General features: G+C 47.7%; 1 protein-coding gene and 1 long non-coding RNA gene across 2 annotated transcripts in view; one reads left to right on the top strand and one right to left on the bottom strand.

The window, feature by feature from the left end:
* Positions 1-24890, top strand: part of LOC135322069 (uncharacterized) — a 71638-nt gene that overhangs the window by 32768 nt on the left and 13980 nt on the right. The window lies entirely within an intron of this gene.
* On the bottom strand, positions 10688-22682 carry IGSF23 (immunoglobulin superfamily member 23). Its single transcript, XM_010998460.3, has 4 exons — positions 22619-22682; positions 16055-16378; positions 13066-13335; positions 10688-10839 (listed from the first exon to the last, which is right to left on the bottom strand). The coding sequence occupies exons 1-4, from the start codon at positions 22680-22682 to the stop codon at positions 10688-10690; spliced, it is 810 nt and encodes a 269-aa protein (XP_010996762.1).

The following is a 24890-nucleotide window of genomic DNA, read 5'->3' as shown; positions in this document are numbered from 1 at the left end:
GGATTGAACCCAGGACCTTGTGCATGCTAAGCATGTGCTCTACCACTTGACCTAAATCCTCCCCACTGTTGTTCTTCTTTGGTTCCCATAACTGCCTGTACCAGATGGGGCTGCTCCTTCAGCCATGATCGTAGGACAAAGAAGATGTGTGAAGGAGAGCCACAGCTGACCTGCTGTCAACGTGTAACATGAATGAGGAGTTGATGATTCAAAGCACCAGGATTTGGGGGTTGTTTGTTATTGCAGCAAAATCCAGTGAAAGCTGACTGATAGAAAAATCCTCTCTGAGATGGGGAGTTGAAACCTAAATGAAGTCAGCCCGGCAATTGCCTGGGGATAATTCAGGCCCAGGAAAAAAGCAAGTGCAAAAGCCCTGAGGCACAAACCTGCTTACTGACTTGACAAAGGGGCCCGTGTGGCTAGAGTGGGAAGAGTGATGTGGGTATAAGGAATAGTTTGGAGAGGTAGGAAGGGGTCGAATATTATTGGACCAAGTGGCCCATGGTAAGATGTTTACATTTTATGGAGATGGGAAGACTTTCGAGGGTTTTGAGCTGATGTGATCAGACTTGTGTTTTAATGGGATCCCTCTGGCTGCCATGTTGGGGACAGGCTGTAAGGGGTTGAGTGTTGGAGCCAGTGGGGAAGTGACTGCAGTGGTCCAGGTGGGAGATGATGGAGGCTCACCGCTGGGTGATGGTGGGGTTGGAGAGAACAAGCGGTTGGATTCTAACGTATTTTGAAGGTAGAGACCCAGGGATTTGCCAGCAAATTGGATGCGGGGCATGAGGGAAACCTCTCTTTCTCACCGAGGACCCCAAGGTCCTGACCTGGCGGAAGGAGGAGGTGCCTTTGACTGAAATGGGGACGAGGTCAGAAGTTGTAGGTTTGGAAGGAAAAGCAAGTGTGGTTTTTGGACATAAATGCTTGCTTCTGTGCGTCTCCCTGTCAAGATTCTAAATTCCTTCAGGGTTGGGACCAGTTCTGGACATTTTTCTTTACACAAGTGCCGAAATATCTATTGAAAGAATAAATAAGTGAATGGATGTCTCCAACGGGCCTGTTACAATTCCTTGGGGCTCATCCCATGAATGCCTTGGTTTTCTAACTTCTGCATCCAGGAGAATCACCTGGAAGCTTGTATCATCAAGCAATGGGGGAAATATTTCCTTCTTCTTCTCTCTCACATTGAAAACAATAAATAGTAGCATCATTATGCCTTTTTCTGCTGTTTACTCAACCATGTATCTCAGTGATCTTTCGATAAAAGGACATAACAAGCTGTCTCATGCATTCGTTTGCTTATTCATAGCCATGGATCATTCCTTTGGATGAACACTGTGAAAATTTTGAACGTGTCTTCAGCGGATAGCCGTTTCAAATGTTTCCAACTGTTAGCATTGGCAAACTGTCCTTCTCTGAGTAACCACATCCACGCCATTTCACACGTGTGTGACAGTATCAGTTCCATAGGTTCCTAGAAGTGAATTTGCTGGGTCAAAGGTCACGCGTATTTGTGGTCTTGGAGGATAGTGCCAAATTGTCATTCAGTGCTCTTGTCAGCAAAGTCGGAGATTGGTGGGGTTTCCTACCCAGGGTGGCTCATGGTAGTGAACTGAAGCTTTTACAATTTCAGATGTGAAGGTTTGTTGCAAAGGGTTTGATGTAGGAACCTGGAGGCTGGGCAGGAGGGTGGGGAGAGAAAGAGAGGGAGGGAGGGGGAGAGAGAGAAAGGAAGAAAGAAGAGGGGAGGGGGAGAGAGATGGAGGCTGAGAACGGTGAGGTGGGGGCTCCTGAGTGTGACTCCCTTGGTTCAAATTCCATCTTCACCAACTAACAGCTGGTGGTTCTAAGCAACCTGTATGATTCTCTTGCCTCCTTTTTCTCACCTGTAAAATAGAGGATCATGAAAACATGAGGTGATGGTTAAATCGGTTATTTAGAAATGAGTTATATGGCTAAAAATGTTGTTTATTTTGCTGCTCAACAAACAGCAGATATTATTTCTGGTGTCCTGGGGCTTGTAGCACCTTGCTGTGCACCCTGACCAGGAGGCATGTGGGCAGCAGAGAGCCGTAGGGTTGTTTTTTCTAATTGAAGTATAATTGATTTACAGTGTTGTGTTGAGCCGCAGAGTTTTGTGCAGGGCAAAGACCTCATGGCAGCTAAATCTCATGTTCCTCACGTGGAAAACAGTGATGAAAACCCCTGTCCTGCCCTCTTTGTGGTGCGGTCGTGGACTGGACAGAGCATGGGGTGGTGGGGTTGGTGAGGGCAGAGCTTTTACCTTCTGTACTCTGAGGCTGGGTGGGAGAAAGCTGGCAGAGAAAGCCCCAAATAACAGCCACCTGCCTGTCCTTCCCCGAGAGCTACCAGAGGGGACATGTCCTCTCTCTCACCTCCCACCAGCGCCCCCCCTACAAACCTCATATCTTTTGGGGTGTAGTGGTGCCTCACAATGGTTGTTCCCCTCGGTTCTTCCCTTCCAGATCCTGCAGTCCTCTCACCGCCCAAGGAAGGAAATGAAACCCGCCCCCTCCCAGCCTACTTCTACCCACTGTGAGTCATCAGAGCCACACCCTTCAGCACATCCCTGTCATTTGCAGGAAAGAGTCCAGGTTCTGGAGTCCTGCGTGACCTGGCCCCTGATGAAAGTCTGCTGTCTCTTCCTCTCCCCCTTTACACGTCAGCCCTGCGGAAACCCTTGTAGTCCTAAAAAGATCATGTTTGCTCACCTTCAGGCTGGAACATTTTCCCTCTGTTCTTCATTGGCTACTCCCACTTTAGGTCTGAGCCATCCCCTTCTCCAGGAAGCCTGCCAGGAACCTCCCCGCCCCAGGCTGGGCAAATCCCTCCTCTGGTCTCCCAGAGCCCCCCTGAGTCCCACTGTCCCAGCCCTGCCCACTCTGATGTGTCACTCTTTAGGGATAGATTTGTGTCACCCACTGGGCTTTAAGTTCCAAAGAGGCAGATCCCAGGGCTGTGCAACTCACAGATAGGCAGTGACAATTCAACTTCCTCATCTGTGAAATGGAGCTAATAATAGCATCCACTTTCCAGGGTTTGGGGAAATAAACGGAAAGGATGCATTAAAGCCCTTGAGCGCAGTGTCTGGTAAATATCACCTTCAGGAGATGTGGCTGCTCGTGTTCATCATCTCAGTGTGTTCTCCAGGACAGCTGGCCCCTCTGCAGGATGCCCTCCTGATCCCCCAGGCTGGATCAGGAGTCCCTTCTGGGCTCCCATGTCCCAGCCCTGACTACTCTGGGTTGTCACTATCTGGGGGTGCTTCTGTCTCTCCCACTGGACTGTGAGCCCTGGGAGGGCAGGGTGTGGCTCTCACAGCCACCTTTGGGTTCCCAGTACTGCCCAGCACAGGGCTCCACACAGACCAGGTGCCAGAGAAAGGTGTGTTGAATGAGTGAATGTATGAATGAATGAATGGCTTTAGTGATTATTTGTTCTCTGTTATATGTCTTTTATTCCTCCTTCCCACTCTAGCATATACAATTATGTTTTCTAGAAATACTGGAATTTAGAGAAAATTTACTTACTAAGTGTGTGTGTGTGTGTTTGTCTCTGTGTGTGTGAGAGAGAGAGAGAGAGTTTGAGAGACGGAAAAGGTTGGGTTGGGTGGAAAGAGGGGTGGGCTGAGGACTTGGGCAAAGAATGGGCTGGATTTTGGAGGTTGAATCTGTAAACTCTCTGAAAGCAGAGACCAAGTCTGTCTTGTTCATGGCAATATCTCCAGCATCTAGCATGGATCCCGACACAGAAGGTGCTCAATAAATATTTCTTGAGTGAATGAATGAGCCAGGCATTGTTAAAATAGCTATGGAACCTTGCTGTGCCTCTGTAATTGTGAATCACAGTGTATTCTGAGTAGGCGTTGAACTGGGAGTAAGTTCTTTGGGTCCCCCTTAGAGTAGAACACCTGGCTGAAGCGCAGGGGAAGCAATCACGGGGCTACTGACTCCACCATCTAGTCAGACATCAATAATTGATGCAGGCACTCCTTCCTGGCAAGCATGCCAGCAGGCATTAACAGTCGATGGGGAGGGTGGGAGGAGGATAATGGCTCAGTGATAGAGTGTATGCTTAGCACTCATGAGGTCCTACGTTCAATCCCCAGTACTTCCATTAAAAAAAAAAATGGATACAGGTATTCCTTCTTGGGGGCATGGGTGGTTTCCCAGAATTCTTAATATAGATCTTGGCCCACTGCCAGTCTATCAAAAATGGTAGTTGAGACATTCACCTCATGCTCCAATATGGCTGCTCGGTTCCAGCGATCACGTTCCCATTCCTGCCAGCAGGAAAGGATGCTCCCTCACCTTAAGGATATGTTCTGTAAGTCACATGTAACACTTCTCACATTTTATTGACAGTGTAATTTTTTTCCCCTTGGACATCATGTACCCAGCTAAAATTGAGGATTCTGTTACTATGGAGAGAGAAGAGAATGAATTCTGGGGCTCTGAGGGCAATCTCTACCACAGCTGCTGACGAGGTTGGGCTATTCTACTGAGGCCAGATGACTATTCACCCCACCCTGGGGTTAGGGTAGAGGCCTCAGGATGCCTGACCCAGTTTTTCTGAGACAGAGAAAAAGTGAAAGGAGTTTGAGTTAAGTTATTCCAGTTAAACTCCAGCTTGGAGAAAGGTTTGGAATTCAGTCAGTGCTTTCATTTCTGAGCCTTTGAGTTTTCCTAGTTGTGTGGTTTTGGTCTCTTATTCATTCAACAAACATTTATTGAGCACATGCTGTACAACAGATACAAGTCTGGCATTCATGGAGCTGAGAGTCTAATAGATGAGATAAATGTTAAATAATCACACCAATAAATATTTAATGACACAATGTGGTAAGTGCTATAAAGCAGAACAGTACGATGAGACAGTTCACCCCAGGGATTGAATTTATAACAGGAGTGGTCAGGAGATCTCTTTGAGGAAATGTGCACAGTTTATTTTTAGTGGAGGGAGGAACATCACAGTACTCTCAGCTGTTCCAAAGCGCAAGAAGTATTGCTGCAGCCGTGGCCAGAGGACAGCTGGAGGCTGGCTGGTGGCCGAGCAGTGGCTGTAGTGTCACGTCTGAGACGCAGATAGACTAGGAGCTGCAGGAACCAGCTCTCTCCATCACCACCCCGGCAGCAAACGACTAACTTCTCCTTTGACAATGGAGGGAAGTGGGAAGAAGAAGTGGTAGGGCAGGATACCTCAGGTGGGTGAGGAGCCAGTTAGACAGTAGGGACTTCTGAGCAAATCTGGACCCTTGGACAGGCCAGGTCTAGGATCCCAGAACTGCCATAGAGTCAGTGATCTACACATATGGATGTCAGGGGATTGATTTATTTATTTTAACATTGGGAGTAAGAGTTGCACTGTCTGATATAATAGCCTTTAGCCACAGGTGGCTAGATAAATTAAAATTAATTAAAAATAAAGAAAATTTAAAAATTCAGTTCCTTAGTTACACTATCTCCATTTCCAGGGCTCAGCAGCCACCTGTGTTGGACAATACTGTATTGGTCAGTGCAGATACAGACATTACCATCACCACAGAGAGTTCTATTGGACAGCGCTGGTCTAAGGCACAGGCTTTGGAATTGAGTAGACTTGAGTTGGCATCTCATGTGGCTGTGTGACCTTGGACAAATCACTTGCCCTCTCTGAGCCTCACTTTTATCTTATGTACATGAGCACAGTGACATTTCCCCGACATAGGAGGTGGGAAGCCCATGAGAGGATGAGAAGGAGGCTCCAGCTCCAGGAAGGGAGCAACAGAGCAGTGGAGTGATTGGAAACAGGGATTTCAGAGCCAGGGAGCATGGCTTGGAGACCAGCCCCACCGTGTGCTGTGGTGATGACCCTGTCATACCCTGTCTGAGACTCACTTGCTTTGTCTGTAAAATGGGGGTGGTTCTCCTTTCCTCAATGGGTACAGTGAGGATGATGTAACACGTAAGAAATCTAGTGTAGAGGGTGGCACATGGACAGCCCTCAATAGACAAGATTTGAACTCAGGTCTGCTACTATTATTGCTAATTGTAGTAATATGGTAGGTGGCTTTGTGTTGACACGGTTATGTGTCACAGAAGCACTGAATGTCCCTCAAATGTTAGCTATATCCACACAGGAGCACTATTCATACTCATTTTAAGCAGATGAGTCTCAGAGAGGGTAAGTGACTCACCTAGGGTCACACCAGTACCCTTTGCCTACCATCTGTCAGGATTCTCCAGTGAAAGAAAGTGTTGGATCTTATTTACAAATGCATCATGGATTTCTGAGGGTTGAGACCCTTCACCCACTTCTCTGCATTTGGAAGGTGTTTTTTTTTTTCTCTGAAAAGGAGCAAAAATAAGCTGCATGTGTAGAAGACATATTTTGGAGTATCTGCCCAGTTTATAAACCAAAACCTCTCCCCCTTTTTTTTTTCTGAGTACTGAGTCTCCATAGACAAGGAGCTGGAGCTCTGATTGTACAGAACATCTCTTACCCTTACCCCAGCTACAGTGATAGGGCCTGTATTGACACCTGTCCCAAGTGAGCCAATCAGATACCTTCTCCAGGGGGTTCAGAAATCAGGCAAAGGGATGCTAGCTAAGTTGGGCTGTTCCTCTGAACATGAGCGTTGGGGATTTAGAAGCTATGGGATGGTGCCTTTCTCCATGTGGACCAAGAAGCATTGAGTGCCCATTTGCAGAGAGACACAGAGAACTGTGAATTCTATGTTCCTGGAGAAGAGGTTTACAAAGGCTGAGGGGTGGGGGACTGAGAGACGCAGTGAGCAACTGCCCTGGTTCCAGCAGCTCTTCTGCTTTCTGAAAACACACTCGAGGCTTTGGTGGCAGATTACAAGAATAGCCACAGATTTTTCTCTTCCCATCAAGGATGAGGTCATTTCCCTACCCCTCACCATGTGACTTGCTTTGGCCAGTAGAATGTGGCATAAGTGATATGTGCCTGTTCTTAACCTTGGCCCTAAGAGGCATTGTAGTTCTGCTCTCATTCTTGGAATCCTGCCTCTGTCTTGTGAGTATGCCTGGGTTTGCCTGCTAGGGAATGAGAGATGACATAGAAGAGTGGCTAATTGACACAGCTGAGGCTATCCTATTCCAGACAGCCCCTAGGCAACCTGCCAACTGACCAAAGATGCATAAGTGAGCCTGGCAGAGACCAGAAGAACTGCCCAGCTGACCCTGGCCCACACTGATAACCTGTAGAATTGTATGCTAAATAAATGGCTGTTGTTTCAAGCCACTAACTTTTGGGGATAGTTTGTTACACAGCACGTGCTAACTGATAAAGCCTTCAATTCCTGGAACTCTTCCTGGGTCCTTATATTAAATTCCTTAAATTTCTAAATTCCCTGTGTTTTTTCTTGAGCGACTTCAGTGAATTTCTTTTGCTTGTAGCCCAAGAGTTTCAAGAAATATAGACTGCTTGTTTATGTGGCTCCCAGGGACTTGGTGAGATGAGCAGATGGGGTATTGGTAGATGGCAAGAGGAGATGAGAGCAGTCCCTGGGGTTTTCAACAAGATGGGGACATCCCAGAGACAAATGATCCGGAAGCCAGGAGGAAGGAGCTCCCAGGAACTTCCTCTTGTCCCCAGCCCCGGGATTCTCCCCACCCCACTGCCTGTTCCTGGTATTACCTCTTGGGCTGATAGACAAGTGCCCACACTTCAGATGCACATTGTATTTTTTTTTTTTTTTTGCTACCCAACATATCCTGTCATGTAATAGCAGAGAGTAGTTCTAGTAATGCTTGAATTATTAAAAATGGTACTATAACCTCTACCTTCTCTTGGAGCTGTGTTTATGAGACTTCATGCTTTTGTGATTTATCCATATTTGTTCCATTACTGTGTAGTATCTCTCTGTGGAACCCACTGTGAGAAAATACAATAAATTTGATTGAAAAACAATTTGGGAGCATCAATAAAAGCTGAAGATACACATATTCTATAACTGAAATTGCACTCTAATTATCCACTGAACAGAAATGTTCACAATGGGTTCCACAAAATGTATATTTTGAAACAGGATATTGTAAAACAGCTGTCAGTATTTTTGAGTACACACAAAAATTCATGGTTAAGATCTGCTTGCAATTATCTCCTTTTGTCTAGAGTCATTTATTTGTTTTTTAGTTTTAGTCAATTTATTTAAACTGAAAAAAAAAACCCAAAATGGTTCAACCATTTCTTCGTCTGCCACACCTACAAGGAAGAGAGAAAAATAACAACAATAGCAATAATAATAGTAATAATAATAAAATGTGGCCAATGTTCATTGAAGGCTCACCATGTGCCAAGCACTATTTACAATATTTTACTTTTACCATATTAGTTAATCCACATACCTACCCTTTGAGGTAGGTGTTACATTACCATTATCCCTGTTCTACAGATGGGGCACAGAGCCATTAAAGGATTCACCTGAAGTCCCACAAGGTAGCATATGGCAGAGCTGGGATAAGCCAAAGGAGCCAGGCCTTAACTGCAAACCACGGGGAGGGTCAAGACAGCCATGCTTATCCTCGGGACCTCACCTCCAAGGTCACAGCTGATTGGACAAGGCTGGTTCCTTCTGGATGACGTCAGCATCGGTCTATCCTAACAGGTGTTGGCCAAGGTGGCGGGAGGACAGGAAGGGATCCCTCCTGCCACTCATAGAGGTAGGGACTCCAGGTAGTCTGGGTGAGGATTTTCACACCAGCCTGATTTCTCACCTTTCTCTTCTAAGAACCTAACTTTAGAGTTGTCTCTGGGTCTGATACAAGATCAGCTCTTTGTCAGCGTCATGTCCTTGATGAGTTGATGGATTTCTCTGAGATTTAGTTCTACTCATGTGGAAAATGAGCACAAGAACAGTCCCCATCCATGAGAGTTGTTGTGACTTGACTGAGGGCATGGGAAATTGGAGCCACAGTGACAAAGGTGATGTGGGTGATTCAGGCAGCAGCCTGGCCCTCCCCTATTCCCCAACTCTAAAGGTTCCATACAACACTCACGGACTGGAGACCTGGCCCCAGGCCCTCCCAGCTGGTCCACGAGGCCTTTCCAAACCATTTCAACATGCAGATTTCTCTTCCTCAGTACATAAGCTACCAAGGCTTGTATTGTCAATGGTGGAGAAGAAGCACTGAGGGTTAGGGGCTAGAACCAAGAGTGAGGCAGGGTTCAGGGTTCGAACCCCTCTTAAACTGTGGGGTCTGGAGCCAGTCCCTTCTCTCTGAGTCTTAGTTTCCTCTTTGACACAAAATGAGATCTTCACTCCTACTCCACCCCACCTCCTGCAGAGCTCTTGTGGAGATTAAATAATGTTTAATAAGCACATACTAGGCGCTCAATCCACAGTAGGATAGTACAGTATTATCATGCTCTTGTGGAGATTAAATAATGTTTAGTAAGCACATACTAGGCACTTAATCCACAGTAGGATAGTACAGTATTATTGTAATAGTTAATTTAATCTAAGATTAAAATGAAAATCAGATGTAAGTGAGATTCCATCCCTCCTCTTTCCTAAATCCTCCATGGCTCCTGTCTCACTCAGAACAAAAGCCAGGTCCTTACATGGCTAACAAGACCTTATGCTGTCTGGTGCCCCACCACTCCTGCCCCCTCTCCACCCCTGTTTCCTTCTCTGATTCCATGTCCTATTTCTCTTCCCATTCCTCATGCCACATTGGCCTCTTGGCTGTTTCTTGAACATGCCAGTCAGATCCCACCTCAGGGCCTTTGCACTTGCTGTTCCCGCTGCTGGGTATGCCCTTCCCCCAGATCCACTGGCTTCCTCCTTCCTTTCCTTTGCTTAATGTCTTTGCTCCCATGTCACTTTCTCAGGGAGGACTTCACTAGCTTAGTTAAATTGTGTCCCATCCCCACACTCCCTGTGCTCCTTCCCAAACTTACCCCGCTCCTTAGCACTCACCATCAGCAACATACTATTGATGCTTTACTTGGTCATCACGTGTACCATTGGCATCTCAACTAGACTGCAAGTTCAGGAGGGCAGGGACTTTCCTCTGTTTATTCCCATGGTATCCCCAGTGCCTGGCACATGGTAGGGACTCAACAGTTATGTGTAGAAGGGATGAATAGGGCTCTGACCATATCCCTGGCCCTGCTATAAAGGCTTTAGAAATATTACCTTGTTTAATCTAAACAACGGCTCTCTGAGGCAGGGGCCGTTATCATCACCCTGACTCTGCAGGTGGGCAAACTGAGGCACAGAGAGAGGAAGTGACTTGCACATGGCTTCACTGTGGGTAAGTGACAGAGCTGGAATTTGAACCCAGGTCCAGGTGGGAAGGTATAGCTCAGTGGTATAATGCCTGCTTAGCATGCACGAGGTCCTGGGTTCAATCTCGTACCTCCATTAAAAAAATTAAAAAAAAAAAAGAAAACACCTAATACCCTGTCCCCTCCCCCAAAAGAGATGGCCCTAGCTCCAGAACCCTCTCCTGTCTCTTTGTTCCCCAGAGGCCACTTTGAGAATGGATGATGGCACATCAGGGGTCAGCGTCATCCTTTCTGTTTTTGTCATCCTTTCTGGATGAGCTAAAAGCTCCTTGGGATGAGGCTGTTGGTCTGGCTTCAGTCTCGCTGCAGGGCAAGTTCTGTGCCTTGTGGGGGCTGAGTGGATGGGAATGAGGGACGGAAAGTACCTTCACTTCTGGATTAAGGTGAAAACTATGCTTCCGATCAGTAACACGATCCCCACAAATGCAGCCACGATGAGGGCAATGGCAGATCCTCCTGACAGGGAGAGAGTGGGGTCCGGCCGGACAGGCGCGGGGTCTGTGGGATCCACATTGGCTTCTGGGGACCAAGAGAAGGAGAGACTAGGGAAGCCACCCTCCTTCCATACCCCATCCCAGCTCCTGCCATTCCACCTCTTCCCATCCTCTGGGTCTCCACCCCAGCTTCTCCCTGTTCTCCTGCCCCAGTCTCTCCCCACCCATCTCCCCACCACACAGAAGCCAGAGGGGTCTTTTTAAAGTTCAAACTTGATCCTGTTCCTTCCCTGCTCAGAACCTTGCTATGGCTCCCCAGGACTTCACCTTGGCCTTTGAGTCCCTGACGCCTGGCCAGCCTCAGCTATCTCCACCCTCCACCTTTATAACGAAGCCCCACTGGATCCTCCTCAATTTTCTTTCTTTTTTAAAATTGAAGTAGAGCCGATTTACAGGGTTGTGTTAATTTCTGGTATATAGCATAGTGATTCAGTTATATATGCATATATATATATTCCTTTTCATATTCTTTTTCTTTATAGGCTATTAGAAGGTATTGAATATAGTTCCCTGTGCTAGACAGTAGGTCCTTGTTGTTTATCTATTTACATATAGTAGTTGGTATCCACAAATCCCGAACTCTCAATTTATCCTTCCCCACCCCCTTGGATTCCACTCAACTGTCTGAGCTCAGCCCCTCTCTCTCCTACTTCCAGGCCTTTGTCTGGAATGCCCCTGGAGTGCCATTTATGCCATTTTCTCCCCCTTGGGCTGGATAATTCCTGTGTATTCTAGAATCAGCTCAGATGTCCCCTCTTCCAGGGAGCCCTTTCTGATTCACTTGCTGAGTTGGATACCCCCTTGGGTCCCACAGACTTTTGAGCTCCCCAGCCCAGCCTTGTGCACTCTGGTCATTACCATTTGTGGACAGGTCTGTCCCCTACTGGACTGGGAGTTCTGTGAAGGCAGGGCCAGGGCTGTCTCTGTCACCAGATGTCCTCAGCACTGCCCAGCATGGACCAGTCATATAATAGGTGCTCAAAAAACATTTTCTGACCAGTTGATGAGTGAGGAAAGGGGTCTTAGAAGTATTGTCATTCTCAGTAAACATATCAGGGTCACCAGATACTCTGAGATTTAAATTTTTATCTCCCAGTAAATCACTGCAAAACCAAATCCTGAAGCTTCCACTGAACCCTAGCTGGGGAGAGGAGGCAACTTTTAGGAACGCAGCCAAGCCATGCCCCTTTCCATGCTCTGGGCCTTTGCTTATGCATTCCCTGCTCTCTAGATCCCTCCCCATCTTCTCTACTGGCCAGCAACTCTGCATCCTTCCAGCTTGCTCCATGCTGCTCATCCTCCATGGATAGAAACATCAAATATAATATGCATAACAGCTGCTATTTAAAGGTGTTATGCCAGCCTCACCCATATACTGTTTCAGTTTCTTGTAGCAATCTTGCAGAGGTCTACACAACCACCTCTGTTAGACACAGGAGGAAGCTGAGGCTCAGAGAAGGGACATCACTTGTTCTAGGTCACCCAGCCAACAAGGCATAGGGGCAGGAATTGAACCCCACTTTGGCTCCCAAACCACTTTTCTTATCCCAACAACTGGCTGTTCTTGTTACTGCCACCCGAGCCTCCAAACACACTACTGCACATGGTAAGAGGCACAAATGAATAATAATATAGATAATGCTAATCACAGCAGTGATGCTTGTCCATCCTTACTGAGCATTCACTAGTGTTCAGTAGTGCTAAGCGCTCTTATTTTAAGCTGTTCACCTGCTTATCTCATTGAATGCTCACAACTACACTTTGGAGTGGGCACAATTATCTTCCCAATTTTACATATGAGGAAACTGAGGCACAGAGATGTCAAGGTACTGGTCTAAAGTCACACAGCCAGGAAGTGGTAGAGCCAGAATTCAAATTCCAAAGCCCATGCTCGGAACCACTCGTTATATTATCACTTTCATTTTTCTCTCCCACATATGCTGAGACTCAGAGAGGTGACGGGGCTTCTCAGGTTCACAGAGCCAGCAAATGGTTGGATCCAGGACCCAGGCAGCAGCCTCCAGATCCTGCCCTGAGCTTTCATTAGAGTTCATGTCTTTGGGTCTCAGCCTCCCATCTGTAAAATGGGCTAATGATCCTCACTCTGCCAGGCAGATGAAAGAATGGGGTGCCTTCTTGGCTATAAAGGGCCTCAGAGGGGACTGCTCATAGAAGTGGCTCAACGGAATCAGGAAAGCTGGCCACTGACCAGCAAGGGTGCAGGGGTCTGGGGTGAGGGTGGGAGACTCACGTGGCAGCGAGATAGTCACGGGCCTGGAGAAATACACTGCCTGGCTATTCTCAGCGAAGCATACGTAGGTGCCCAGATCCTCTAAGGACAACCTCTGAATAATTAGCTTCTCCCCGGTCCCACGAGGCTTCCCATTGAAGCTCCATCGTAGCACAGGCTCAGGGTTGACGGAAGCCACCCACTGCAGGATCACTGAGTAGTTGAGGTCACTGTAGATGACACCGTTTGTATTCCCTGGGAATGTCAGCAGCAACACCCCGTCCAAGTTGGCTGTGCAAACAAGGAGCAAGGTCATGTGGGTGGAGGCCACTCACAGAGACTGAGCACTTCTTCAGTTCACCACAGAGGCATTCATTCATTCATTCATTCATGAATGAATGTGCTTGGAGTGCCTGCTCTGTGCCCAGTGTTGCTCCAGACACTGGGGGTAGCAGAGCTGTTGGCGTCCTCACCCTCAGCACTTCCAACTGCCAACACTGCACCTGTTGCCCCACGGCTGCCATGGAGGCAGCGGACCAGAGAGCTGGGAAGTGGACACGCCCATGCCCTCTACACTGCTCTGCTCTCAGTTTCTCACGCTCACCAAGTCCTCTTACCCCTCCAGCCCTGTCCACACTGTTCTTGCTGTCTGGAACAACCTTTCTCATCATCTTTACTGGCTAACCTCCCTTCAGATAGCATTTGAAATGCCACTTCTGCAGAGAAGCTTTCTTTGGCTCTGCCCTTGAGATTATTCATTTCATGTCTCTCTCCCCCGCCAACTGGGAATTCCATGGTGGGAGGAACCAACTCTGTGTCATTCACTGCTGAGTTCCTCCTTCTCCAAGAAGCCCTCCCAGGCAATCCAGAGGGAGCCAGGCGCCCTCTGGGCTCCCATAGCCAGCTGGCTCGTCCCAGCCCTGCCCACTCTGAGTCATCCCTGTCTGGGGATGCATCATTTTCCCCACTGGATGCTGAGCCCAGGAGGGGAAGGCCAGACCAGGGCTGTCTCAGCCAGGTTGTGTCTCCACCACTGCCCACCACAGGGCCAGGTACAGGGTCAGGGTGGTGGTTTGTTGAATTAATAGATAGTAATGGGGTCATGCCCACCTCAAGCCTTCCCCTGAAGCCCCAGCTCCCTAACCCATATCACTGCTTCTAGGGACCAAACACCTTTTCTTCACACCCCATCATTCACCCACTGTGGAGCTGGGAGCCCACAGGCATGCTGGGACACAGAGACAAGTTGGGGAGTAGGCTGACCAGCAGGTGGCTTGCCTGACTGATCTAGAAGCCAAATGCACTGTGGTTGGAAGGAACCATTGGCTAAGCTTGATGTACACTTGGCTTAAACTTGGGATGGAGGGAGTGGGTGAGACCCCCCAAGGGCATCCTCAGATAGAAACTTGTGGCAGAAACTTCTGGCTATCTCCCTCCATCTCTTCTCCCCTTCTTCCTTTAGTTTCAGAATCCCACCTTTCAGCTGGGTATATGATTGCCCAGGATAAAGACTACATTTTCAGCTTCTCTTAAAGCTAAGTATGACCATGTGACTAATTCCCAGCCAATGAGATGTGAGCAACCTCTGTGTTGGGCCTTAAAAGGAAGGCATCTTCACTCCCCTTCCCCTCCCCTGTAGTATTGGTTGGAGTGCAGATGTGATGAGAACCATCTTGGGTCCCACAAGCAAGACAAAACCTGCTGATGATGGAATAACGAGAAGGAGCCTGGGTCCTGATACCATGAAGCCACCATGTCATCCCTAAATGGTTTATGCCAGACTGCTACGTGAAAGCTAAATCTCCTTCTTGTTTAAGACACTGTTACTTTGGGTCTTTGTTAGAGCATCAATCTCTGAGTCTTATATGGTCTCCATTATGGGCTAAATTATGTCTTTCCCTTACCTTCTCCAAGATTCATATATTGAAGCACTAACCCCCAGAACCTCAGAAAGTGATAATATTTGACAATAGGGCATTTAAAGAGGTAATTAAGTTAAAATGAGGCCATGAGGGTGGGTCCAAATACAATCTGACTGATGTTCTTATAAGAAGAGATTGGGACTCACAGGGAGACACCAGGGGTGACAAACAGAGGAGAGACCATGTGAGGACACAGGGAGAAGGCAGTAATCTGCAAGCCAAGGAGAGAGGCCTCAGAAGAAACCAAACCTGCCGACACCTTGATCTTGACTTCCAGCCTCCAGAACCATGAGAAATAACTTTCCGGTTTTTAAACCTCCTGGCAGGTGGTCTCTTGTTGTGGCAGCCCTAGTAGACTAATACATCTCTAAACCACCGTCTAGGGAGGATGAGTCTGGTTAGCCTCAGGACTTTGTTTTTCCGGTTTAGGTGTGAAAGTTCAAGTCCAGAGCTGAATAGCTCATAAAAACAGAGGTGAGTTTGAAGGCTGCCACCAGAGACCCCTATCCTTCCCCAAGTGATAGTGAACAAATATTTAATGAAGATCTATTGAAAAGTGTGATAGGTGACAAAAATGGCCAAGCACATTGCAGCTCCTCTCATCAGGAGGTGAAGCTTATTTCCCTCCCATTGGAGCTGGGCCAGTCATGTGACTCATTTTGGCCAAAACAATGTGGTGGAATTGATGGCACGCTAGTTCTGAGTCTGGGCCTCAGGAGGCCTTGCAGCTTTCGCTCTTGTTTCTCTTCCGTTGCTGAGTGAACAAGCCCGGGCTAGCCTGCTGGTGGATGAGAGGCCTCGTGGCCCATTTACCCCCATTGTCCCAGCTGCCAGCCAGGCCACTGCCAGACATGGGAAGGAGGCCACCCTGGACCAGTGCCCAGGTACTCACTCCCTAGCTGACCAGAGATACATAAGTGGGCTCAGCTAAAACTAGCTGAGACCAGAAGAACTGTCCAGCAGAATCATGAGCTAAAGAAGTGGTTGCTATTTTAAGTTTTGGGTTGGTCTGCTAGGGAGCACAGAATGGATCCTGATGGGCCCTGCTGACCAAGAACTCACCCCTCCTGCCATAGGGCCCCACTCACCCTTGACCTGTATCTGCTCCGTCACACTCCTGCGTCCCTTGCTGGTTTCCAGCACCATGGTGTAGCTGCCCGCGTCCTGAGTTGTCACATTTCTAATGACCAGGCTGCCTTGGGTGTCCAGTGTCTCCCGGCCAGTGTGGCCAGGCCCTGGGAGACCCTCAGGGGAGAAGATCATGGCTTCCGTCCGGGCCTCGTGCCCTCGAAACCAAGAAGTGGAGAGAACACCATCGAGGCTTCCGCGGACAGGCAGGTGGGCATCAGCTCCTTCCGTCAAGGGCGCCAGAGATGCAGAGGAAGGCAGCTCCAAGAATGCAAGCAGGGTGCCTTGGAGTGGGGAGCAAGGAGAGGAGAGAGCAGGCCAGCAATTGGGACCAAAGGCAAGATGCTGCCCCAGCAAGTAATCCTTCCTGACCTGGTGAGATTGAGTACCACCCAGAGTTGATGATGACAATGGTGATAATAATAATAATAAAATAGTGTAGAAATAAAAGAAATATTCCTTGAGCACCTGCAAGCCAGACATTGCCTAAGTGTTGGACATGTATTATCTCCCTTATTCCTACATCAGCCCCACAAAGTACTTATTATGCTGGATGTCATGCAGGTTCATCCTCCACCTTTTTCTGCTCCCTCAACGGCTGACTTCTCTGAGCTGAATCACTAGGGATCCCTTGCCTTGGGTTTCTGGTTGCCTTCTGCCAATGGAGGCATTGGTGAAAGGCAGGAGGACAGGAGCAAGTGACCTTGAGGGAACTGGTCCCATAGCTCCCTCCCTGCTCCATCAACACTGATTGGCGAGGTCCCTCTACTAAAGCTCCCGTTGGGTGCCCCCCTCCATATACCACTCTTTTTAGGCTTTGGTGTCTGCTCTTCCTCATATAGCTTCCAGCCCAGGGGAAGTAACAGCTTCCCGCTGTTGCTAGCCGTTAGGTGCTGCACAGTTCCCTGTCTTCCATGGGTTACCCATGCCCTGCCTACACCTCTGCCAATAGCCCCCCTATTAAACCCCCCTCATTACTCCTTTTGAGTAAACCATCTGCTTCTTGCCTCAACTCTGTCTGATACAACTATTATACTCCTATTAGAGATGAGGAAAGGGAGGCTCAGAGAATTTAAGACATTTGTCCAGGATGTCTTAGGTGATAAACAACAGAGCTGTGATCCATGCCCAGGCAGTTGAAATTCTCAGCCACTAAACTGTACCATCCAGTGTGCCCCCATCCCCGTTTCTCTCACTTCCTCTAATTAAATTTCCATATTGCTTAGAGAATGAAGTTGAACCCTTGGAGTCTGGCCTCCAGACCCTATGCACTTGCCCACTCTTCTTTCTCTCACTGGAATGATCACCAATGCAGTAAAAACATCAACTTCAGTCAAAAAAGACTGAAAAAATTGACATCATAATAAAAAGGAACTTCTGCAAAGTTTAATAAAAACCCCAAGCACCCACAAAGTCTAAAAGACCATGACCTCCCAGGAAAAATTATTTGCAACTGATATCACAGACGAAGAGCCCATTTCACTAATACAGAAAGAGCTCCTAGATATCAGTAAGAAAAATATCACCATCCTAACAGAAAAATGTACAAAGGAGATGAGAAGGAGGTTCACAGAAAAGAAAATTCAAATGTCTCTTGACATAGGGAAAAACGTTCAGTTGTACTCATAGTAAGAGAAATGCAAATGAAAGCAAACCAGGATTACGCTTTTCATCTATCAGGTTGGCAATGATCCAAAAGTCTGACGCCATGTGTGGGTGAGGCTGAGGGCAACAGGAAGCTCGCACACGGGGCTGGTACAACCCCGGGTGGAGGACAGTCTGGCAAAGTCTTTCAAGATGAAAAATCCCCATATCCTTTGACTTTGTAATCAAACATCAGGGAGAGTGTCCCACAGATACACTTTCCCAGTCTGAAATGACTAAGGTGCAGGGTTATTTGCCACACTATATCGATAATGGCAACTGCCCATCCATAAGGAACTGATTAAGTAAATGATGGTCCATTCACACAACGAAACAATACAGCTATGCCAAAGGATGAGGAAGAACTCAGGGAAAGGTCACTGAAGTAAGTAGTTAAGCTACAAATGCACACTGCTGAACAGTCTGTGTGGTATGCTACCTTTGCTGTAAAAATGGGAGAAAAGTAAATATGAATTTGCATTTTCTTGTAAACACATAAAGAATCTCTAGAAGGGTACATAAACATAGTGGTTATCTGTGTCTGGGGTGTGGGGAGGGAGGGGACGTGGAAAATGGGGTAGGTTGGTGGGGGGACAGACTTCACTAAAGGCCTTTTAATATATCCTTGAGACTTGAGCCATGGGGATGTATAGCCCATTCAAAAATTAAGTAAAATTTGAATAAATGAAATAAGAGAGTATAAACTAGGTTCTTAATTATCTAAGACACACAAATGCACACATCCCAGAATGCAGGCTCCAGAGCTGGACTGCCAGCATGCAAGTCCCAAAACTTATTAGCTCTGGTGACTTTGGGAAAGTTACTTAACCTCTCTGAGCCTCAGTTTCCTTATCTATAAAATGAGAATAATAATGTCTCTGGTGATTTTCGTCTGGGGACGATTTTGCCCCCCACCCGGGGGACATTAGCAACATCTGGAAACTTTCAGGTTGTCACTACTTGGGATGGGGGTGCTCCTGGCATCTGGTGGGCAGAGGCCACGGAGGCTGCTAAACATCCCACAGTGCACAGGACAGCCCCCCAACAACAAGGGCTCATCGGGTCCAACTTGCCGGTCGTGCCGATGCTCAGAAGCCCTGGTCTAATGCTTGTAAAGTGCTTAGAATAGTGCGCTAACAAAGTGACTGTCGGATAAATGCTGGACATTATAGTTATCATCATTCTTATCATTCTTGCCTCCACACTCACAAGTACCGTAAATATGCCTTTTAAGATAAAAAAGCTATAGAATAAGTGGTTAAGTTTTAAGGGTCAGAAATAGCCACTGACAGAACAGATGTTAATACATCAGGTTTCTTCTGGGTAAATTAATAAGAAATAGTGGCGAGAGAGAATGCATCCCAGGGCAGGCGGCATCATCAGCTACATATGCACTGAGCCCTGGGAGTGGGAGTGAGCGGTCTCAGAAGGCGGCTTCCAGCAATCAGCTGCTACTGTGTGCTGGCTGAGTGCCCGGGACTGCGCCAAACTCTCAACTGTTACCTCACAGATCCTCTCAGCAACTCTGAGATTGGCACTAGTCTGTTTTACAGGCAGGGAAACTGAGGCACAGCCAGCACAAGTCTCAGAGCCACGGTCATAAGTGGATTGCTGGGAGTTGTCCCGCCGTAGGGCCTTCTGGGGGGCTCACTGCCTACCTCCCGCCTCCACTGATTTTTATCTCTGAGTCGGCAGCTAGTGTGACTTTTCTACCCCCATGCTCGTAAACCTTCCATGGCTCCTTAGTGCCCTCAGTGCTCCTTTGCCTGGCATCCCCCTCCCATTTTTTTTTTTTTTTTTTTTTTTGCCTGGCACCCTTGCTACATCTCCAAGACCCTCTCACCACTCTTTCCTCATTCTCTGCATCAGTCAGACTCCATGCAGCTGCTCTGGCCTCTGGGCCCCTGCCTGTGCTGTTCTCCCCACCTAGAATGCTGTTCCTCCCCAACTCTATATCCAGCTGTGATTCAAGCCCAGGCGCCCACCTCCCCTTCTGAAATCTTCCCTGACCCTCAAGTGTGCTTGGTAATAGATACTACGATGTTTCAGCAGGGAACTTCAGTGACTTGATGGGGTGATGGAAGCTCTTGCCAAAGTGACAGGAATAAAGTATTATACCCAAGAACCTGCTCAAGATTTTGCTCTTCTGTCTTGATGGAAAAGTTTGCTGTCTTATGCTTATGAAGCAAGAGCACAGGGATGCAATTGGCATAGCTGGTGTCCTATCTTTCTGAGGTCCTGTTTCGATTTTGACAGGTTTGAAAGGTTCCCCATCCCCATCCCCATCCACCACCTCCCCAGCTCCAGACCTGAGTCCTCTCGTCTGGGTCTCCCTCCCCCTACCCACTCCTGCCCCAGCCAGCGATGCTTGGTCAGCGCGATCTGGGGATGGGTCTGTCTTCCTTCTGGACTGTGAGCCCCAGGAGGGCAGGGCTGGGACTGTCTTGGTCACTGTTGTGTCTCTAGCACCACCCAGCACAGGCTGGGCACAGAACAGGCACTGGCAGGGGTTTGTTGAATAAGTGACCAGAGGGGGAGATCCCAGGTCATACAGTTCACATTCTGGGATTGAGTTCTGACTCGGACACAGCTGCAGGTACCTGGTGATTCAGGAGTGTCCTTAGGCATCTTGAGAAGGAAACCTCATATCTGAGCAATCCTCACTCTAGCCGGTGTAGAATCATGGTTTCATTTGCAGACTTTGAGGCCACTGGACGTGGGTTCATAAACCTGACTCTGCCACTTTTATTTCTGAGCTCTGACCCTCAGTTTTCCCACTCGTCATGGAGGGTGGATAGTAGCCAGTTCATAGGAGTGCCTGAGATCCAATGAGATCATGAATTTTCAGGGCCGAGGACGGTCTAACTTAAGTATTATATACATATATATTTAGGTATTTTACATATATATATATAGGTATTTATATATATGTAAACATATATAGCTTGTATATAAGGTAAACACAATATAATAATACGTTACCTATATAAAAATACCTATAAAGTATATATATAAATATATAAAGTGTATATATATATATGGAATTTCAGAGCTGGAAACACATAGATGATTCCATAACTCTTTTTTTTTTCCTCAGGGGGAGGTAATTAGGTTTACTTATTTATTTATTTTATTGATAGAGGCACTGGGGATTGAACACAGGACCTTGTGCATGCTGGGCATGTATTCTACCACTGAGCTCTACCCTCCCCCTAGAACTCTTACTTGACAGGAGCATGGCTATTTTATTTTATCTCTAACCTTCAATCAAGTGGGAAAAAGTCTCTATTCAAATTTTTCCTATTTGAGCCCAGGACATTCCCTGAATCACTATATATATTGATTATATATGTACGCCAGCATGTGTAATATATACATATATATATCAGATTATACCAGATAGATATACCAGAATGTTAAACTTGACTCTCCCATTGTCTCAAAATTTCCCCAGAGGTTTCAGAGGCTGAGAACAAAACAGCAGATGACAAGAACCCTACATTCTCAATTGAGGTCTGGCTAATGGGTTGCCCATCCCCAGTTCCTCCAGCACCAGCCGCTCTGTGCTCACCAGGCTTTGGGACGGGAGACAAGAGCTCATGGAGAGGAGGAGGCGGCACAGAGTGAGGCTTTCTACAGGAGAGGTGATGGCTCCTCTTGGCCAGCTGGAGCTGTGCTCCCTGGAGTTTGTGGGAACTTAAACTGATAAGTCCCCAGGGGAGGGATGGAGAAGAGGCCCTTTGGGGTGGAGGAGAGAGAGGGCTGGGTTAACATGGCCCATACCTCCAGCTGTTGGTGGGACAACAAAGATGTTCACAAGTTTCCCATGAGCCAGTGTGGATGCCTCGGAAGGGAGCCAGCTGGAGGCCACCCTGGCAAAGACACCCCCGTTGGGAGAGGACTTGCTGGGTAGGTTCCCTCAACCATGCCTCAGCCACACAGGAGGCCATGTCTTCACCTTACAACTACAGCAGCCAAGTAGAAACTTTCCTGCCCCCTTCTAGCCCTCCTACCCTCTGCCCATGGCCTTGGGGGGCCGCAGACCTCAGCTCTGGGTTGGGAGAAAGGACACAGAGAGAGAAATAGGAATGAGGCCCACCACATCCCACCACGTCCTCACTGCAGTCTGAACCAGGCCTGAGCTGGGGAGGAGGCAAAGCCTTAAACTAGGTGGAGTTTGAGGTTTGGAAATGATACAGAACTGGCCTTTTCTAAGACCTGGAAATAGAGGCAATTTATTAACTATCTGAGAGGCAGATGTGTGTAATCTCTGGAAGGTGTGGTCTTGGAGGCCAGACCATCTGGGTTCCAATCTTCCTTCTGCTACTTCCAAGCTGTGTGGCCTGGGGAGGATATATAACCCCTCTGTGCCTCAGTTTCCCCCTCTATGAAATAGGGATCATACAGCCCTTGCCTCATGGGGTTGGGAATTAAATGTTACTACATGAAAGCACTTAGAACAGGCTGCCACATAGATGTATTCAGTCACAATGACCTCTCTATATTATGATTGTTATTATTATTACTGTTCTTATTATTAAAATTGTTATTAGATATGGATAGCTGGGGTGAGACGGGATGCTCTGGTAGAAAGTGGCTGAGGTGGGGTCCTGGATTCTGCTTCTGCCCTTGCCAGCTGCCTGCTCTTGGGCAGGTGACCCCGCCCCTATCTAAGCCTCATTTTCCTCCTTCTAAAAGGGGGGTCAATTGCACAGCCTCTTGGGAATTTCAAGAGATCTCGGGTGCCCATTCTGCATGGGTTTTAAACTGACCAGAGTCAGAGCTCCGAGTGGGAGCGTCTCTGATTTGGATAGAGACTCTCCCTGGGGATGTCCCTATCTTGTCCCCAGCCTATAGGGTTACCCCTGTCTCTCACGCACCTGTTAGAAGCAGCCTCTTCCAGGCAGGGCTGTGGCCGGAGCCGGCGCCCAGAGGACACCTCATGCCGGGTCCTGTCCTGGTGGCGCGGAGGAGGTCGCCGGTCAGGAGTGGGGTCTCCCAGACCGCACAGTCAAGTACTCAGCCTTGGCCCCGCCCCCGCACGTGCCCCGAGCGTTTCCTGGCAACACCTGCGCTTCGTCCAGTCTCGGGTTCCAGCCTTGGGCTGGAAAGTCACCTCCAAGTGGTCACCCTTCTCTAGCACTGAGTTGATGGCTGTGGTGGGTGGGGAGCAGGCTAGGGTGGAGTCCCTGAAGAAGGGGCTCTGAGATTTCACTCCCCTCTCTCTCTCTGCTCCCACTCCCAGCCCCTCCAGACCTGGAGAATGATGAAGGTGGAGGGTGGGGCAGGCTTGTCCTGCCTCTGTAACCTCACGTCAGAGGAGAGGACCGACCAAAGGTCGTCAGGTAGGCGGTGCTGGCCTCTTGGCTTTGCTCCAGACTCTCTGACTATTGTTCTGAGCCTCAGTAAAATGGGGGTGTTAATAATAATGCCTGCCCTAGAGTCAGAGGGACCCATGGACATCAGGTTCCCAGCAAAGTGCCTGGCATATAGTAGGTGCTCAATAAATGAACATAGCTATTAAAATAATGCAAATTATTATTGATAGCCGGGGTGTCTTGGGAGTCATATTCAGAAGCCTCTTGTTCATACTGTATCCTGAATTTGGGATTTTGGAAGGGTAAGGCACAAAAGTTCATTTCTCACATCCTTTTGATCCTCTAGACCCATTCTTTCCTTCTCTAATTAATAATTTTATTGCTTAAACTATAACTGATGTTCACTGAACACCTGCTGTGTGCCAGGCACAACACTAGCCTTTTATAGTTGCCTGATTGAATCCTCATAGGAGTCTTGAGGGGCTGGTATGATCATCCTCATTTTCCAGTGGTGCATGGAGGCTGAGTAATTCACCTGACATCTCTCAGCAATTCACCATGGCTTTTGTCAGGTCTTGGATCAAGCCACCTCAGGGCCTTAGCACTTGCTCTTCTTAGAGGTTTACCCCCGTCATCTCATGGCTGACTGCATCTCATTATTCCAGCCTCAAATCATATATCAGCTCCTTAAAAAGGCCTTCCCTAACACCTACTGTAAGTCAGGCCCCAGCTTCTTGCTAGCAAGACACACTGTTTAATTTTCTTTACAATATTTATTACTCTCTGAGATTATTTATTTCTTTGTTTGGTTGTTTATTTATCTGTCTCTACTCCCCTACACCCACCTCCTGAACTAGAATGTCAGATCCAGGAGGGAAGGGATTTTTGTCTGGCTCACCACTGTGTCTCCAGTGTCTAGAACCGTACCTGGCACATTATGGGTGAAAAAATTTCCTTTAGGGGATGCATGAAAGAATGAGTAAGTGGGTGAGCATAATATGAGTGTTGGAATTTGAACTCAGAAGTTCATGCTTTTCTCTCCCGGAGATGTCCAGGTTCTACCCCACCCTGGGGCAAAGTTTCCTCCATGAGTCTCTAAAGCAGTCATCATCAAGTGACTTGGTTATGTCTTTATTAGCATTAGCCATACTGCCTCTTTTATGATTTTTCTGAAGGCCTCTGTTAGGGGACATGGTAGGCCAGGGGATGACCAAAGGATGATAAGCAAATACTTGCAACATCATTAATAACCATCTGTGGATGAGGACTGTAGTTTCCGCTCCACCAGCATTCACTCTCTTTTATCTGGGTAACAGCATCTGGTGCCCTGGAGCTGAAGGGCCCAGGTCTGGCCAATCAGAGCACTTCATCCTCCAACCACAGTGATTGGGTAGAGACTGGACATGTGATCCAAGCCTGGCCAATGAGAGCATTTCAATCCCATGCCTGGGTGATGTCTTGAGAGTTGGGCACATGACCTAAAGCAGGCCAAGGAGGAGCAAAATGAGGATTTTTATTGGAGCTCTGGAGAAAACAGCATTTCTTTCTGCTGTTCTTGCTAAAGCTGAAAGGATACAACTGTGGATACAATCATGAGTAGAGATGCTGCTTCAGAGTGAGGCCAACCTTAGGAAAGCATAGCTGGTAGATGGACAGAAATTTCTGACGCCATCATTTAAACACCTAGATCCAGCTGTGCCTAAAGTTGGTGTGGTGCTAATCCTTCATATTTTTAATATTTTTATTTAATTATTTTTAATGGCGGTACTGGGGATTGGACTGAGGACCTCAAGCATGCTAAGCATGTGCTCTACCACTGAGCTAACTATACACA

This window comes from Camelus dromedarius, chromosome 9 (assembly GCF_036321535.1).
Source record: "Camelus dromedarius isolate mCamDro1 chromosome 9, mCamDro1.pat, whole genome shotgun sequence".
NCBI lineage: Eukaryota > Metazoa > Chordata > Mammalia > Artiodactyla > Camelidae > Camelus > Camelus dromedarius.
The sequence above is the reverse complement of the archived record's forward strand: the minus strand, read 5'-3'. Positions and strand labels throughout refer to the sequence as shown.

What these genes read in the sequence shown, in the direction of transcription:
- IGSF23 (XM_010998460.3), bottom strand. Translation starts at nt 22,682, where the DNA reads ATGAGGTGTCCTCTGGGCGCCGGCTCCGGCCACAGCCCTGCCTGGAAG. An exon ending in GAAGAGGCTGCTTCTAACAG is followed by an intron (nt 16,379 to 22,618) that starts GTGCGTGAGAGA and finishes CCCCACTCCAAG; the next exon opens with GCACCCTGCTTGCATTCTTG. An exon ending in CGTGACTATCTCGCTGCCAC is followed by an intron (nt 10,840 to 13,065) that starts GTGAGTCTCCCA and finishes CTTGGTCCCCAG; the next exon opens with AAGCCAATGTGGATCCCACA.